The following is a 12,622-nucleotide window of genomic DNA, read 5'->3' as shown; positions in this document are numbered from 1 at the left end:
CGGGCTCTTTACTCATCCCCCAGTGTTAGGGAGAGGTGATGCCAAACATTTCCCTTCTCCCTGTTGCAGCAGTGGCCATGAGAAAAGGGGGAACCCTGAGTAATGGCAAAGTTGCAGACAGAGGGGAGGGTGACATGGTACAGGAGGTTGGCTGAGTTTATGGGGCAGCTCAGCTTTAAGCAGCTGATACATCACTAGCTGATAGGATGATAACCATTATTGGAGAGAGGGTGCCTCTACACACCACTTGTTAGCTATGAGTCTGCCTCATATTGGGAGAGGGAAAAGAGCAGGGGGGTTCAGCTCTCTTTCCCCCCATAGTAGAGGTATGGGTGGGAGTGGAGAGGAGGGTCTCAGTTCTGAGGGGCTGGAGGAAGATGGGAAGTGGACTCAGTCCCGCTCTCTCTCAAAGGTTAGAGTGTGTGTGTGTGTGTGTAAGCTCTATACCTCTTCCTCCATCCCTTCCATCATAGTGGAGGAGAAGGGACTTAGCTTCTTCCCATTGCCCCTGGGAGGAAGGAACAATGTGGAAGAGCTCAGCCCATGACAGCTGGGCGGGATTCTCTTTCTTCCCCCTCCCCAGCAGTGAGGATACTCCTGGGGGACTTCTGCACCACTGCATGCACACAGAATTCATGTCCTGCTTCCCTGCAGAAAATGACAGGGAAACAAAAGGAAGCTACAAGAGCAGTCATATGCTCCTCCCTAGCAGCACAGGTGCATGGTTTCTGGCACTCTGAGCAGCTGGTGGAGAGGTAAACTACTGGGGAGGGGCAGGGCTGGGGACACCCATGGGCACAGTTTTATGGGTGCTACTGCCCCCCAAACAGAGGTGAGGCATGCGGGGGGGGAGTCATGCAGGGTCACATACCAATGCCCCCCGCCTTTTCTGCAAGTATCAAGCTGCCCAGATGAGAGAGGGCACTGCTCGGGCTAGCTGACTCTGCAGCTGGATGCTGCCTCTTGGGTTCTAATGCTGGTCATGCTCCCCTTCTATGTGTGCTGGGAGCCATCCTGTTTTCTGTACAAGGGTGAGTGCCCGTGGTGAGGCAGGGCAAGGTACAGCGGGGTGGTGGGTGGGGGGAAGAGGAAGCAAGAGGGGATTGGGCAAGGGGAGGGGGATGCTGGAGTAAGGGGAGAGGGATAGGGGCAGGGGATGGAGAGGAGAGGAGAGGAAGGGGATGGGGCAGTGGGATGGTGGCAAAGAAGGGGTAGGAAATAGCGGGAGAAGCGGGAACCAGCATATGTCCCCTCAACAGCAGTAGGGGCTCCTCCATTAAGTAGGCCCATCAAACCCTCACCCCAACAAACTCCACCCACCCTGCACCTGGACCACGCTGATGAGCCCCCCCTGCCCAGACGCCTACCCCACTGAGCCCCAACCAGATGTACCTAGACTCACCACTGAGCCCCCCACACCAAACCTCCCCTGCTGAACCCCAAACACCTTCACCTGGATCCCCTTGCAGAGTCCCATTGCCCCAGAATCCCCCGCTCCAAGGAGCCCCTGTCCATCCAGATCCGCCACTGAGCTGCCCACACCCAGACTGTCCCACACAGAACCCTCTCACCTCAGACCTGAATCCCCCCACACTAAATGCCTCCACACTTGGATCCTGCTGGGCTGGGCCTGGTGTGCCTGGCATAGAGGGGCAGGGCGCCAGGGTGTTTCTGGGGTAGGCCCAGCCCCTTGTGCTTTGTCAGGGTTGGGTGCAGCCTTACTGACGAGTCCCTGTCCTGGGCGTGAGGAGGCTGCAGGGTGATCTCTCACCTGCTTGCAGCCAGTGGCCTGTGCTCCCCACTGCCATGCTTGAGTCTCCATATTTACTGACAAATAAATGTTGCAGAATTTTAAAATATTGTGGGCAGAAATTTTTAATTGGCACATAATTCCCTCAGGAATAAGGAGGAGGAGCTGAGGGCTCTCCTGGAGGAGGTGCTGCCTGTCTGAAGTGAGTCCCTAACTCACTGTGAGACCAGATGGACTAGTCTCACTGGGGCAGCAGTAGCCTTTCCTTAGGGCCCCCTGTAGAAAGCAGATGGGGAGCTGACCAGCTGGTTGACCCCAGAAGCCTTCAGAGGGAAGGCTGAGGGAAAAGGCCATTTGCCTCCTTGAAGACCAACAGTGAAGCCTGGGGGCATTGAGGGCATGGAAGAAGGGGGCTGTGGCAGCAGGGGAGGAATAAAGGAGACCTGATCTGTGATGGCCAAGGATTCACAGAATCCAAGGCCAGAAGGGGTCATTGTGATAGTCTAGTGTAACCACCAGCACAGGCCATAGAACTTCCCCAAAATAACTCCTAGAGTATCTTTCACAAAAACATCTAGTCTTGATTTAAAAATTGTCATTGATGGATACTCAACCTGACCCTTGGTAAATTGTTACAATGGTTAATTACTCTCACTGTCAATAATTTACACCTTATGTCCAGTCCAATTTTGTCTAACTTCCAGCCATTGGATGGTGTTATATCTTTGTCAGCTAGATTGTCATCATGTTCCCATTACACCTCTGGCATTTAAGGCAGCGACGAAGCTTCTCCACTCCTGTCTGTTTCTGGCAAGTCTTTCAATGGGTTCCCAACTGTGCTCCAGGTTTTTCACCTCAGCTTCCACAGCTCTTCACCATGTTGTTTTTGGGCTGCCTCGTTTTCACTTGCCCTCAGGTGTCTATCTGGTGATGGAATCAGTTTCCATCCAAAGCACATGGCCAATCCATCTCCTGGCAATGATGGTGCTCATATCTTTTTGGCTGCGTGAATAGATCTTGGTTTGAGATTGTTCTGGGCCAAAAGATACAGAGGATTTTTCTGAGGCAGGCTGTATGGAATGAAGACAGTTTGAACATGTCATACTTTCTCGTTCCCCAGTATTCTGCACTATAGTGTTGAAACTATGCAGCTCTGATAAATCTTGACTTTGGTTTTAGTGTTGTGTTTTGATAATTTCCAGGCTGTATTTAAGCTCCTTAAGGTGTTCCTGGCTTTATTGATTCTGTTCCGTATGTCCTGGCTTGTTCCACCGTCCTGGCTGATGGAGCTGCCCAAGTATGTGAATGTTTCTACATTGGTGAGACCATGATCCTCTATCCATACTGGTGATGCTGAGGCAATATTAAAGGTCATCATATCTGTCTTATGGTGGTTGATTTTCAGTCCAATTTGCTGGCTGAATGTGTTGAGTCATGTTTTTTTTTCTTGTATATGGTGTTGTGTATGTGATAGGAGAACGACATCATTTGAGAAGTCCAGGTCTTCGAGGGATGAGAAGGGTGTCCATTTAATGCCTCCTGGCATGTCTTCTGTTGTATGCCGCTGTCAGGGTTCCTTCCCCACTCTGAACTCTAGGGTACAGATGTGGGGAACCGCATGAAAGACCCCCTAAGCTTATTCTTACCAGCTTAGGTTAAAAACTTCCCCAAGGTAGAAACTTTGCCTTGTCCTTGAACCGTATGCTGCCACCACCAAGCGTTTTAAACAAAGAACAGGGAAAGAGACCACTTGGAGACATCTCCCCCCACCCCCCCAAATATCCCCCCAAGACCTACACACCCCTTTTCCTGGGGAGGCTTGAGAATAATATCCTAACCAATTGGTTACAAAATCATCAAAGACGCAGACCCCTGGATCTTGGAACAATGGAAAAATCAGTCAGGTTCTTAAAAGAAGGATTTTACTAAAAAAAAAGAAAGGTAAAAATCATCTCTGTAAAATCAGGATGGAAAATACTTTACAGGGTATTCAGATTCAAAACACAGAGGATCCCCCTCTAGGAAAAACCTTAAAGTTACAGAAAACAGGAATAAACCTCCCTCTTAACACAGGGAAAATTCACATAAAACAAAAGATAAACTAATCCGCCTTGCCTGGCTTACCTATACTGGTTGCAATATTGGAGACTTGGATTAGGATGGGTTGGAGAAGATGGATTTCTGTCTGGTCTCTCTCAGGCCCAAGAGAGAACAACCACGTAAACAAAGAGCACAAACAAAAGCCTTCCCCCCAAGATTTGAAAGTATCTTGTCCCCTTATTGGTCCTTTGGGTCAGGTGCCAGCCAGGTTAGCTGAGCTTCTTAACCCTTTACAGGTAACAGGATGTTGCCTCTGGCCAGGAGGGATTTTATAGCACTGTAAACAGAAAGGTGGTTACCCTTCACTTTATATTTATGACAGCCGCATTACCCAGTTGATGGCAATGTTGAAGAGGATTTCAGACATGACACCCCCTGACGTATTCCTGTTTTAACTTCAAAACTGAGCTCACTGTAATCAACACTGCATGTAAAGTTGGAGTAGAAGCTTTTGACGAAGTTGATTATAGAGAGGGATTCCATATGCCCACAGAATGCGCGATAGGCCTTCTCAAAGTCTATGAATGTAGAGCTGCCTTGCTATTCTAAGCTTTGTTCTATTATGTTTCATAGAGTGAAGATTCACGCCCTTTCTGAAAACTGGCTTGCTCTTTTTGGGAATGCTACCAGCTACCTCTGATACACGCTGGGCTATGATCTTACACGATACCTTGCTTGGTGACAGATGAAAGTGTGATCCCACACCAATTATTACAATCACTGAGAGTTCCTTTCTTGGGTATCTTCACTATAACCCCATTGAACCTGAGCCTGAAAAGCCCCTTATTAAATAGCTGTTCTCCATGTACACAGGTATAGACTGTGATCACCTCACCCTCAACCTTATCTTTGCTAAAGGAAGGGGAAGGGCAGGAACACCTGGAGTAGAAGAAATGTTCAGGATGATGGGGTGGGGGGGAGCCCCTGGAGAAAATATCGCTGCAGGGGAAGTGGAAGGCGGGATGGCAGCGTACGGTATATGGGTATTGTAGCAGACCAAGGGGCTTGTGAACATTGACTGGATCACGGGGGGCTGGTCTAGGAGCAGCGTGTGGGACAAAGCGAAGCTCCAGTGCTCTTCCCGAAGGGGCTTTTGCATCTTTGCTGCTCCTACAGTGCAGCAGCAGTTGCTTTGTATGCCCCCTCCCATGTCGGGGATTTAAAGGTCCAGCCCATAACAGGCCCCAGCACTCTTACGATTCCCAAAACAAAATGGCTTCCAGGCGGCCACAGCACACTGGATTGCGACGGCGGGCGCCCTTTCCTGTTTGCGCATGCGCGGGTTTCATGTCGTCGCCGGTGCCGCCATTTTGTGTGTGGCCTCTGAGGCTGGCCGGCGCTGAGTGGGATGCAGCGGGGAAGCGACGAGAGGAGGCCGCCAGCGCGGGAGGAGGCCTCTGCCTCCGCCTCCTATTCGGGCCGCTGTTCGTCCTCGTCCGGGACGGAGCACCGGCCCCGCTACCATTTCGGGCTGCTGCAAACCCCGCTGAGCACGGCGGGCAGCGCTGGCGGCCGCTCGGGCGGTGGAGCGGAGCCGGCCGGCCCCCCGCGACAGGCAGACTCCCTCGGCAGGCGCCTCACCCCGGGGCCGCAGCCGTTCTCTGCGGCAGCAGGAGGTGGGGAGCAGTGGGGGTTGGACGAACCCCGACACGCCCTGCGCGAGCTGCCGGGCCCTCTGTACGGGGTCGTCTGAGCAGCCTAGAGCCCTAGATGGAGATCGGTCCCCCTCCCACGGTGCCCTCTGGGCCACCAACCCACCCAGGCCAACCGCTGCTCCTGGGAAGGGGAAACGGGAATCTGTAACCCCAGGGCATCAGTGTTACACAGCTTCCTGCATCCACGTGTATCCCGTCCCTGAAACATCTCTGTCCCATCGGCCCTGAACAGTTAGACGGGCTGCCCGTGTAAGGAAGATGCTCTTCTCCTTTTGATGGAGTTGGAACTGCAGCTCCAATTAAAGTCTCCTGTGACGGCAATACTCAGATCTCCCATAATGAGAAGAAAGTGGGGAGATGTGATATTGCTAGTGTTAAAATAAACATATAAATAAGAAAAACAGTTTGCTTTCTAAACCCATCAAAAATTCCTCCACATTTTCAAAATTTGCTTCACAGTTTACTTTTAATTACCTAAAATGGTTGGGGTAAGGAAGAATTAACAGTATCAGGTAAAGTCCTCAGCTGATTCAATAAAACCTCTTTCCTTGCAGGAAGTAGCCTCATCATTTAAAGGGTCTGGTCTGTGCATGCTTTTTGTACTGGTGTAACTATTTTAGTTAGAGGTGTAATTTTTTAATCAAAATAGTTACACTGGCACAACCTCTAGGTTGTGGACACTGTTATGCCAGTATAAAGTATACTGTTATCTCAGTAGAGCTTAGTCCCATTCCCTTAGGGAAGCACATTTTATACCAGTGTATCTGTGAGATGGTAGTACTATTTTAACGATGCTAGTATAGTTAAAATGATGCAGTTTCATGTAGATAAGCCCTTATAGCCTGTTCCCACAAGCCCTATCTTGATGGGTCAGAAAGGTGTCATTTTCAGTTGTATTAGCTCAGTAAATCTAACATGACTGAAAAGCCCTTTTAATGTTTTTAAAAATGTAGTCTAACAATTTTTAGGGCTGTCAAGCGATTAAAAAAATTAATTGTGATTAATCATGCAATTAATTGCACTGTTAAACATTAATAGAATACCGTTTAAATATTTTTGAATGTTTTCTACATTTTCAAATATATTGATTTCAATTACAACACAGAATACAAAGTGTACAGTGCTCACTTTATATTTATTTTTGATTACAAATATTTGCACTGTAAAAAGACAAAAGAAAAAGTATTTTTCAATTCACCTAATACAAGTACTGTAGTGCAATCACTTTATCATGAAAGTTGAACGTACAGATGTAGAATTATGTACAAAAAACCCTGCATTCAAAATTAAAACAATTTAAAACTGTAGAGGCTGCAGGTCCTACTTCTTGTTCAGCCAATTGCTCAGACAGACACATTTGTTTACATTTGCAGGAGATAATGCTGCCTGCTTCTTGTTACAATGTCACCTAAAAGTGAGAACAGGCGTTCTATGGCACTGTTGTAGCCGGCATCGCAAGATATTTACATGCCAGGTGCACTAAAGACTCAATGTCCCTTCATGCTTCAACCACCTTTCCAAGGGACATGGGTCCATGCTGATGACAGGTTCTGCTCGATAACAATCCAAAGCAGTATGGACCAATGCATGTTCATTTCTGTTATCTGAGTCAAATGTCACCAGCAGAAGGTTGTTTTTCTTTTTTGGTGGTTTGGGTTCTGTAGTTTCTGCATCAGTGTGCTGCTCTTTTAAGACTTCTGTTTAGTATATCGTGCACATAAATACCTTGCAATGCCAGCTACAAAAGTGCCTGTTCTCACTTTCTGGTGACATTGTAAATAAGAAGAGGGCACCATTATCTCCTATAAATGTAAACAAACTTGTTTGTCTCTTAGTGATAGGCTGAAAAAGAAGTAGGACCGAGTGGACCTGTAGGTTCTGATGTTTTACTTGTTTTCTTTTTGAATGCAGTTATGGAACAAAAAAAAAATCTACATTTGTAAATTGCATTTTCACAACAGAGATTGCACTACAATACTTGTAGGGGGTGAATTGAAAAATACTATTTCTTTTGTTTATCATTTTTACAGTGCAAATATTTATAATCAAAAGTATACACTTTGATTTCAGTTAGAACACAGAATACAATATATATGAAAATGTCCAAAATATTGTATAAATTTCAATGGGTATTGTTTGACAGTGCAATTCAAACTGTGATTTAATTGAAATTAATTTTTTTAATGGTAATTAATTTTTTTGAGTTAATCGCATGAGTTAACTGCGATTAATCGACCACTCTAATAATTTTGCAGTTGTGTTAAGCTACTTCCCGCTAATGCGATTGAAAACCATACTCTTTTTGGCCATCAAGTCAGGGCCATAAAAGCCATGATAAAACTCCTATTGGCTTCAATGGTACAGGTTTTGGTCCTTGAGGCTGAACAACTTGGAGCCCAGCATGTGTGCTGAGCCCCCACCCACCACAGCTGATTACTTTCATTTAGTATGCCCTCTAGCCCATAGTAAAGCTTGGAGTACTCCATATTCTGGAGCATATGAGAACACACAAAATGTGTTTGGACTCAGAGCCATCCAAGCTGTATTGTGGATTAGAGTACTGACAGCTGAATATGTGGCAGCTTGCAGGTGCTCAGCAGAGACAGAGCCCCGGTTTCAGCACAGGTGGGGAGGAGGGTTATGGTGTATACCATTAAATGGGAGGTGCATGGCCAGCCAAGTACCAGTGGCCAAAGTTCAAAGCACTAGTGCTGATATATATACATTGAGTATCGTTAAAAAGTCAACATTTACGGTTTACCTAATATCTTTTTGAGAAACCTCACCTATTTTCTTGTATGTGGAATGGGAATGTTGTGCTGGCTTGTGTGGAGGTGTAGGAGCCCATGACACAATTTGCTGTAGTGTTGTCTAACTTCCCCTTGCCTCAATGTGCAGGATTATGTTCATAGATTAGGACACTAGGGTCAAAGATTATTTAATGGAAACTATTGAAGATCATACAGAGGTACTTCAAGCCTATATGAGTAATACTGTGGGTGCCATTTAAAAAATCAACTGATACTGTACAGCAATTGGTATACTGCAGGAACAACTGTTTATAGGAAATATTATGGTTACTCCAAGGATTAAGGACTAGTGAATGTCAAGTACTTTAATGGTATTTCAGTCATAGTATTTTGTGATCAAGATTTCTGTTACATAAATGTGGTGCTGTAAACTGTATTTTTGTGCCAACCATCTGGAGATAATTTCAAGAAATCCATTAGGCATTTAGCTGTTTCTGAGTGCAATGTATTAGAGACCAATATACCATATTTTCATAAAATATTATAGGATACAACGATGTTTTCTATTACAGACCTTGTTATGTTAATGCTTTTTTTTTTTGCATTTAATGCAGACTTCAGATATGAGAAAACATATTCTTGCTTTATTTAACACAAGATGGATCAAAAATTGTAAATCTAATTTCAGATGGTTCTTTTTTTTTCCTGTATGTTGGTGCATTTATCGCAAGAGAACAGATTTAAAATCAGTTAAAGATCTTAAATAAACACAGATGGCCTGCTCTTTGTTACAAAGTTAGGTTGATCTGACCACATCACTTTGGGCTGTGAAAAATTTTATGCCCTGTGTGATGTGCTTAAACTGACCTAAGCCCTTGTGTTGACTTTGCTAGGTTGATGAAAGAATTATCTTGGGGTGGTGGATTTACTATAGCAACCAAAGAACCCCTTTCTTGTGATAGTAAGCGTCTACACTGCATCTGTGCTGCTGTAGTGTTTCTAGTGTACTAAAATGAGAGCAGATTTTGAGGTAAATGCACCATCATAGAATTTACAGTGCAGATCAATCTTAAAATGCATCAATAAAAGAAATTCCAGGAAACACGCCAGTTCTTAAATTTTAAATTGTATGACTTTGAGTTGAACCATATAGGCAGAAGAAGATAATTTCACTGAATGAGTTTTTGAATATGGTTCTTTCTCTTTGTTTTTATTACCCTTTAAAATGTGTGTTCAGTATTAGGCAAATATATTCTTTTTATGACACTTTTTAGACTTGGGAATTTTCACAAGCACTTTGTGCAACTTCAGATAATTATTATTGAAATTGACAGGAAACTGAAGGTAAAAAATCTGACAAATAGAGCAGCCCCTTTTATAGGCCTAGAAATCCCTCTTATATGAAATTATGCATTGTATCTGGCTTTTTATCACATAATATTAGTGTAGCAACCTAAGCAGGGAATTTGCTGTCAGTATAAAGTAACGACATTAAGGAGAAATTATCATATCAATATGAGTTGGTTTTCAAAATAGCATCTTACTGAAGTTCACTTTTTCCTCTTTTTATACTTGGATTATATAAATATTAATATCAATACAGCAAAGTTCCATTTGGTTCTGTGACTGGATATATTAATCTTTCTCCATTAAGAGCTCTTAACAATCTTTTAACTATTTTTCCTTATTTGTATTGCTTTTCAAACAAAACACTTCATGTCTGATTGTGTTAATTTTATTTTATGGCGTTTGTGTGACTTAAACAGCAAAGTGATCTATGCCTTATCTTTCCAAGAGATGCTCTTTATTTTTTTCATAGATTCATACTTTGGGGACAGGAGTTCGTATGCAGAAAATGTTAGCACAATGAATTTTACAAGCTCTTCTTCTGCAAGAGGTCTTAATAGTGCCTGGATAGGAAAAACACCCCTCTCTTCTAGTAGATCAGGTTGTAGAAGCAGGACCCCTCTCATGGGATATTCAGGTAGAGTTGATATTTTTATAGGACTAGCTCTCTTTAAATCCGTAGCCTTATTTTTTAAGCATATTTTAACAATTGAATGTTATATAGTAACATACTTTTTTGTTCATGTATTTTGGGGGATATTATGTTATATAGAATATCTAGTACTGATGGATATGTACATAAGAAAACTATTATTTTAGTTACCGCTTAGCTAAATTTTCTTCCTTGCATTCTTCTTCAAAATAATTGATATAATTGGAACTCAAATATTCTCTCAAATTATTCAGTTTCGGTGTAAGTATATAGACATGTTGGTGATTCTGTGGTAACTTTACTAAGGTAACTTTACCTAAATTTGTACTCCATATTTTTTTATCTTGTCAGACAACAACAAAATCAGCTTTGTCCCCATTACTTTTGGGAAGATTAATTTTTACTTGTGCTAATGCAAAGCTCTCATCCCGGCTCTAATCAGTCCCAGCATATGTATTATCAGGTATTCTGATATCATGTTGTGAAAGTGACCACTTTAAAAGTTTTTGGTGTCAGTTTTGTGCAGCTTATGTTGTGAGCTCCGTCAGTCCTGGAAAAGAAGAGTTATTTAGAGAAGCACTTTTTTTTAGAAATGGAAACTTCATAACATGAAGAAGAAAGCCAGACTGAACAGCAACATCTACTCTCTGAGCAGATGCAAGAAACAAAACATCATCTCCAGAGAACTCACCATCTGTAATGGTCTGACCACTGCATACAACCCCAAATATGCTGAACAGCTCTTCAGAAGCACCTTAGAATACTGAGGGAACCATCTCCTGTACCTTACATGCTCCAAATGGGACCACCTCAAGCAGGAAATCATCACATGCTCCTAAATATTGGAAGAAAAAAAATGAGGAAACCTGTCTGGAGATCATGCAGGAAACTAAAACAACTATAAAAAAAAAACGGATAGCCATCCAACACAAAAATAAAGGTGGAACCAACTACAACAACTATACAGCCACTAAAACACCACCTCTCGAAGAAACCATGCCACCAGGACTTACAACATGGACACTACACAACACCTCAACATCATCAGCTTGTCAAGACTACCCGTAACTGGAACTGAAGTATGTACTATTCCAGGGACTGAACTTCTGCCCCACCATAGAACCTGATTCCATACTAACATGTGAAGAACTAGAAGAATTCTGCTGCTAACTCCGTCTCAATGAGTTCTTTCACAACAAAGAGTGTGGCAGTGGTATAAGAAGCAGGCTGCTGGAATCAGTGCGCTGAACCAAGGCTGCTTAACACACACAAACTCGGTGCATGCTTGTATGCTGGTTGGACGCCTCCAGATGAGAGAGCTCCAGCAGCAGAGCATTTTGAGTCACTCAGAGTTACAGGGAAGCAATGACACAACCCCTCATTGCCCTAGATTGCACCCCAGAACATGACAACCCCTTGGACAGAGTTTCCATTAATATTAGGTGTTGGGTCTTCTGATACTAAAATTACTCTTGGGGGAATTCTGTGCCACTGCACGCATGCAGAATTCATGTCCCTGCAGATTTCTTGGCTTCCCCTCAGAAAAATGACTTTTGACGGGGAAGCAAAGGGAAGCTGCAAGAGTGATCGTGTACCCCTCCCCAGCAGCCTGGGTGTGTTTTTTCGGACATCCGGAGCAGCCAGTGGAGAGGTAAATCACTGCAGGGTTGGGGGCAGGTCTGAGGATGCCCTGGCCCGTGGCTCTTACCCTTTGCCAGGCTCAGCTACTAGTCCCAGCTGGGCTGAAGCAGGGGAGGACATGACTTCCTCTTCTCCTGCAAGAAGCAGGCCAGACCTACTCCCAGAAACCCACCCAGCTGCAGGAAGCTCTGTGGCCTCCCCACCCCCATCACTCCTCAGCTGCGGGGAAGGGGTCACTGTACGGAGAGCTGCTCCCTCATCCATCAATCTGCCCAAACCCCATGCATCCAGACTCTCCCCATACCCAGGCCCCCCACTGAGCCTCACTCCCTCCTCCCCCAGAATCCCCCCACTGAGCCCCCTGAACCCAGACTCCCTCCTGAGAATCTCCCCCCTGGATCCAGACCCCCACCCCTCCACCCAGACCACACCCTGGCTGAGACCCCCACACCTGAACTTCCACTCTGATGAGGCCTCCCCTCCCCCCCCCAGCACCTGGACGATCCCGTCAAGCTCCCCGCACTCGGACCCCCACCCCACTGAGCCCCCCACACCCACACACCCCTGCTGAGCCCCATTCCTCCACACCCAGACCTCCTCCTTGGTGAGCCCCAACCATTTGACCTGGATCCCCCTGCAGAGTCCCATTCCCTCTACATCTGAAACCCTGCAACAAGCCCCTCTGCAGAGCTGCCCACACCTAAATTGCACCACACAGAACCCTCTC

At 45.1% G+C, this 12,622-nt stretch overlaps 1 protein-coding gene across 4 annotated transcripts in view; it reads left to right on the top strand.

The window, feature by feature from the left end:
• Positions 1–4,892: 4,892 nt before the first annotated feature.
• The window catches only part of MSH4 (mutS homolog 4), a 55,722-nt gene continuing 47,992 nt past the window's right edge, over positions 4,893–12,622 (top strand). For 2 of the 4 annotated variants that reach the window (XM_043521629.1, XM_043521630.1), the window contains exons 1-2: positions 4,894–5,466; positions 10,075–10,239. In XM_043521629.1, coding sequence (XP_043377564.1) covers positions 5,199–5,466; positions 10,075–10,239 — 433 coding nt within the window. In that variant the 5' untranslated portion in view covers positions 4,894–5,198. Of the gene's footprint in view, positions 6,018–10,074; positions 10,240–12,622 lie in introns of all 4 variants that reach the window. The other 2 variants (XM_043521631.1, XM_043521632.1) reach the window with 2 other exon arrangements.

The sequence above is a fragment of the Chelonia mydas genome, chromosome 8, assembly GCF_015237465.2.
Source record: "Chelonia mydas isolate rCheMyd1 chromosome 8, rCheMyd1.pri.v2, whole genome shotgun sequence".
Taxonomy (NCBI): domain Eukaryota; kingdom Metazoa; phylum Chordata; order Testudines; family Cheloniidae; genus Chelonia; species Chelonia mydas.
The sequence above is the reverse complement of the archived record's forward strand: the minus strand, read 5'-3'. Positions and strand labels throughout refer to the sequence as shown.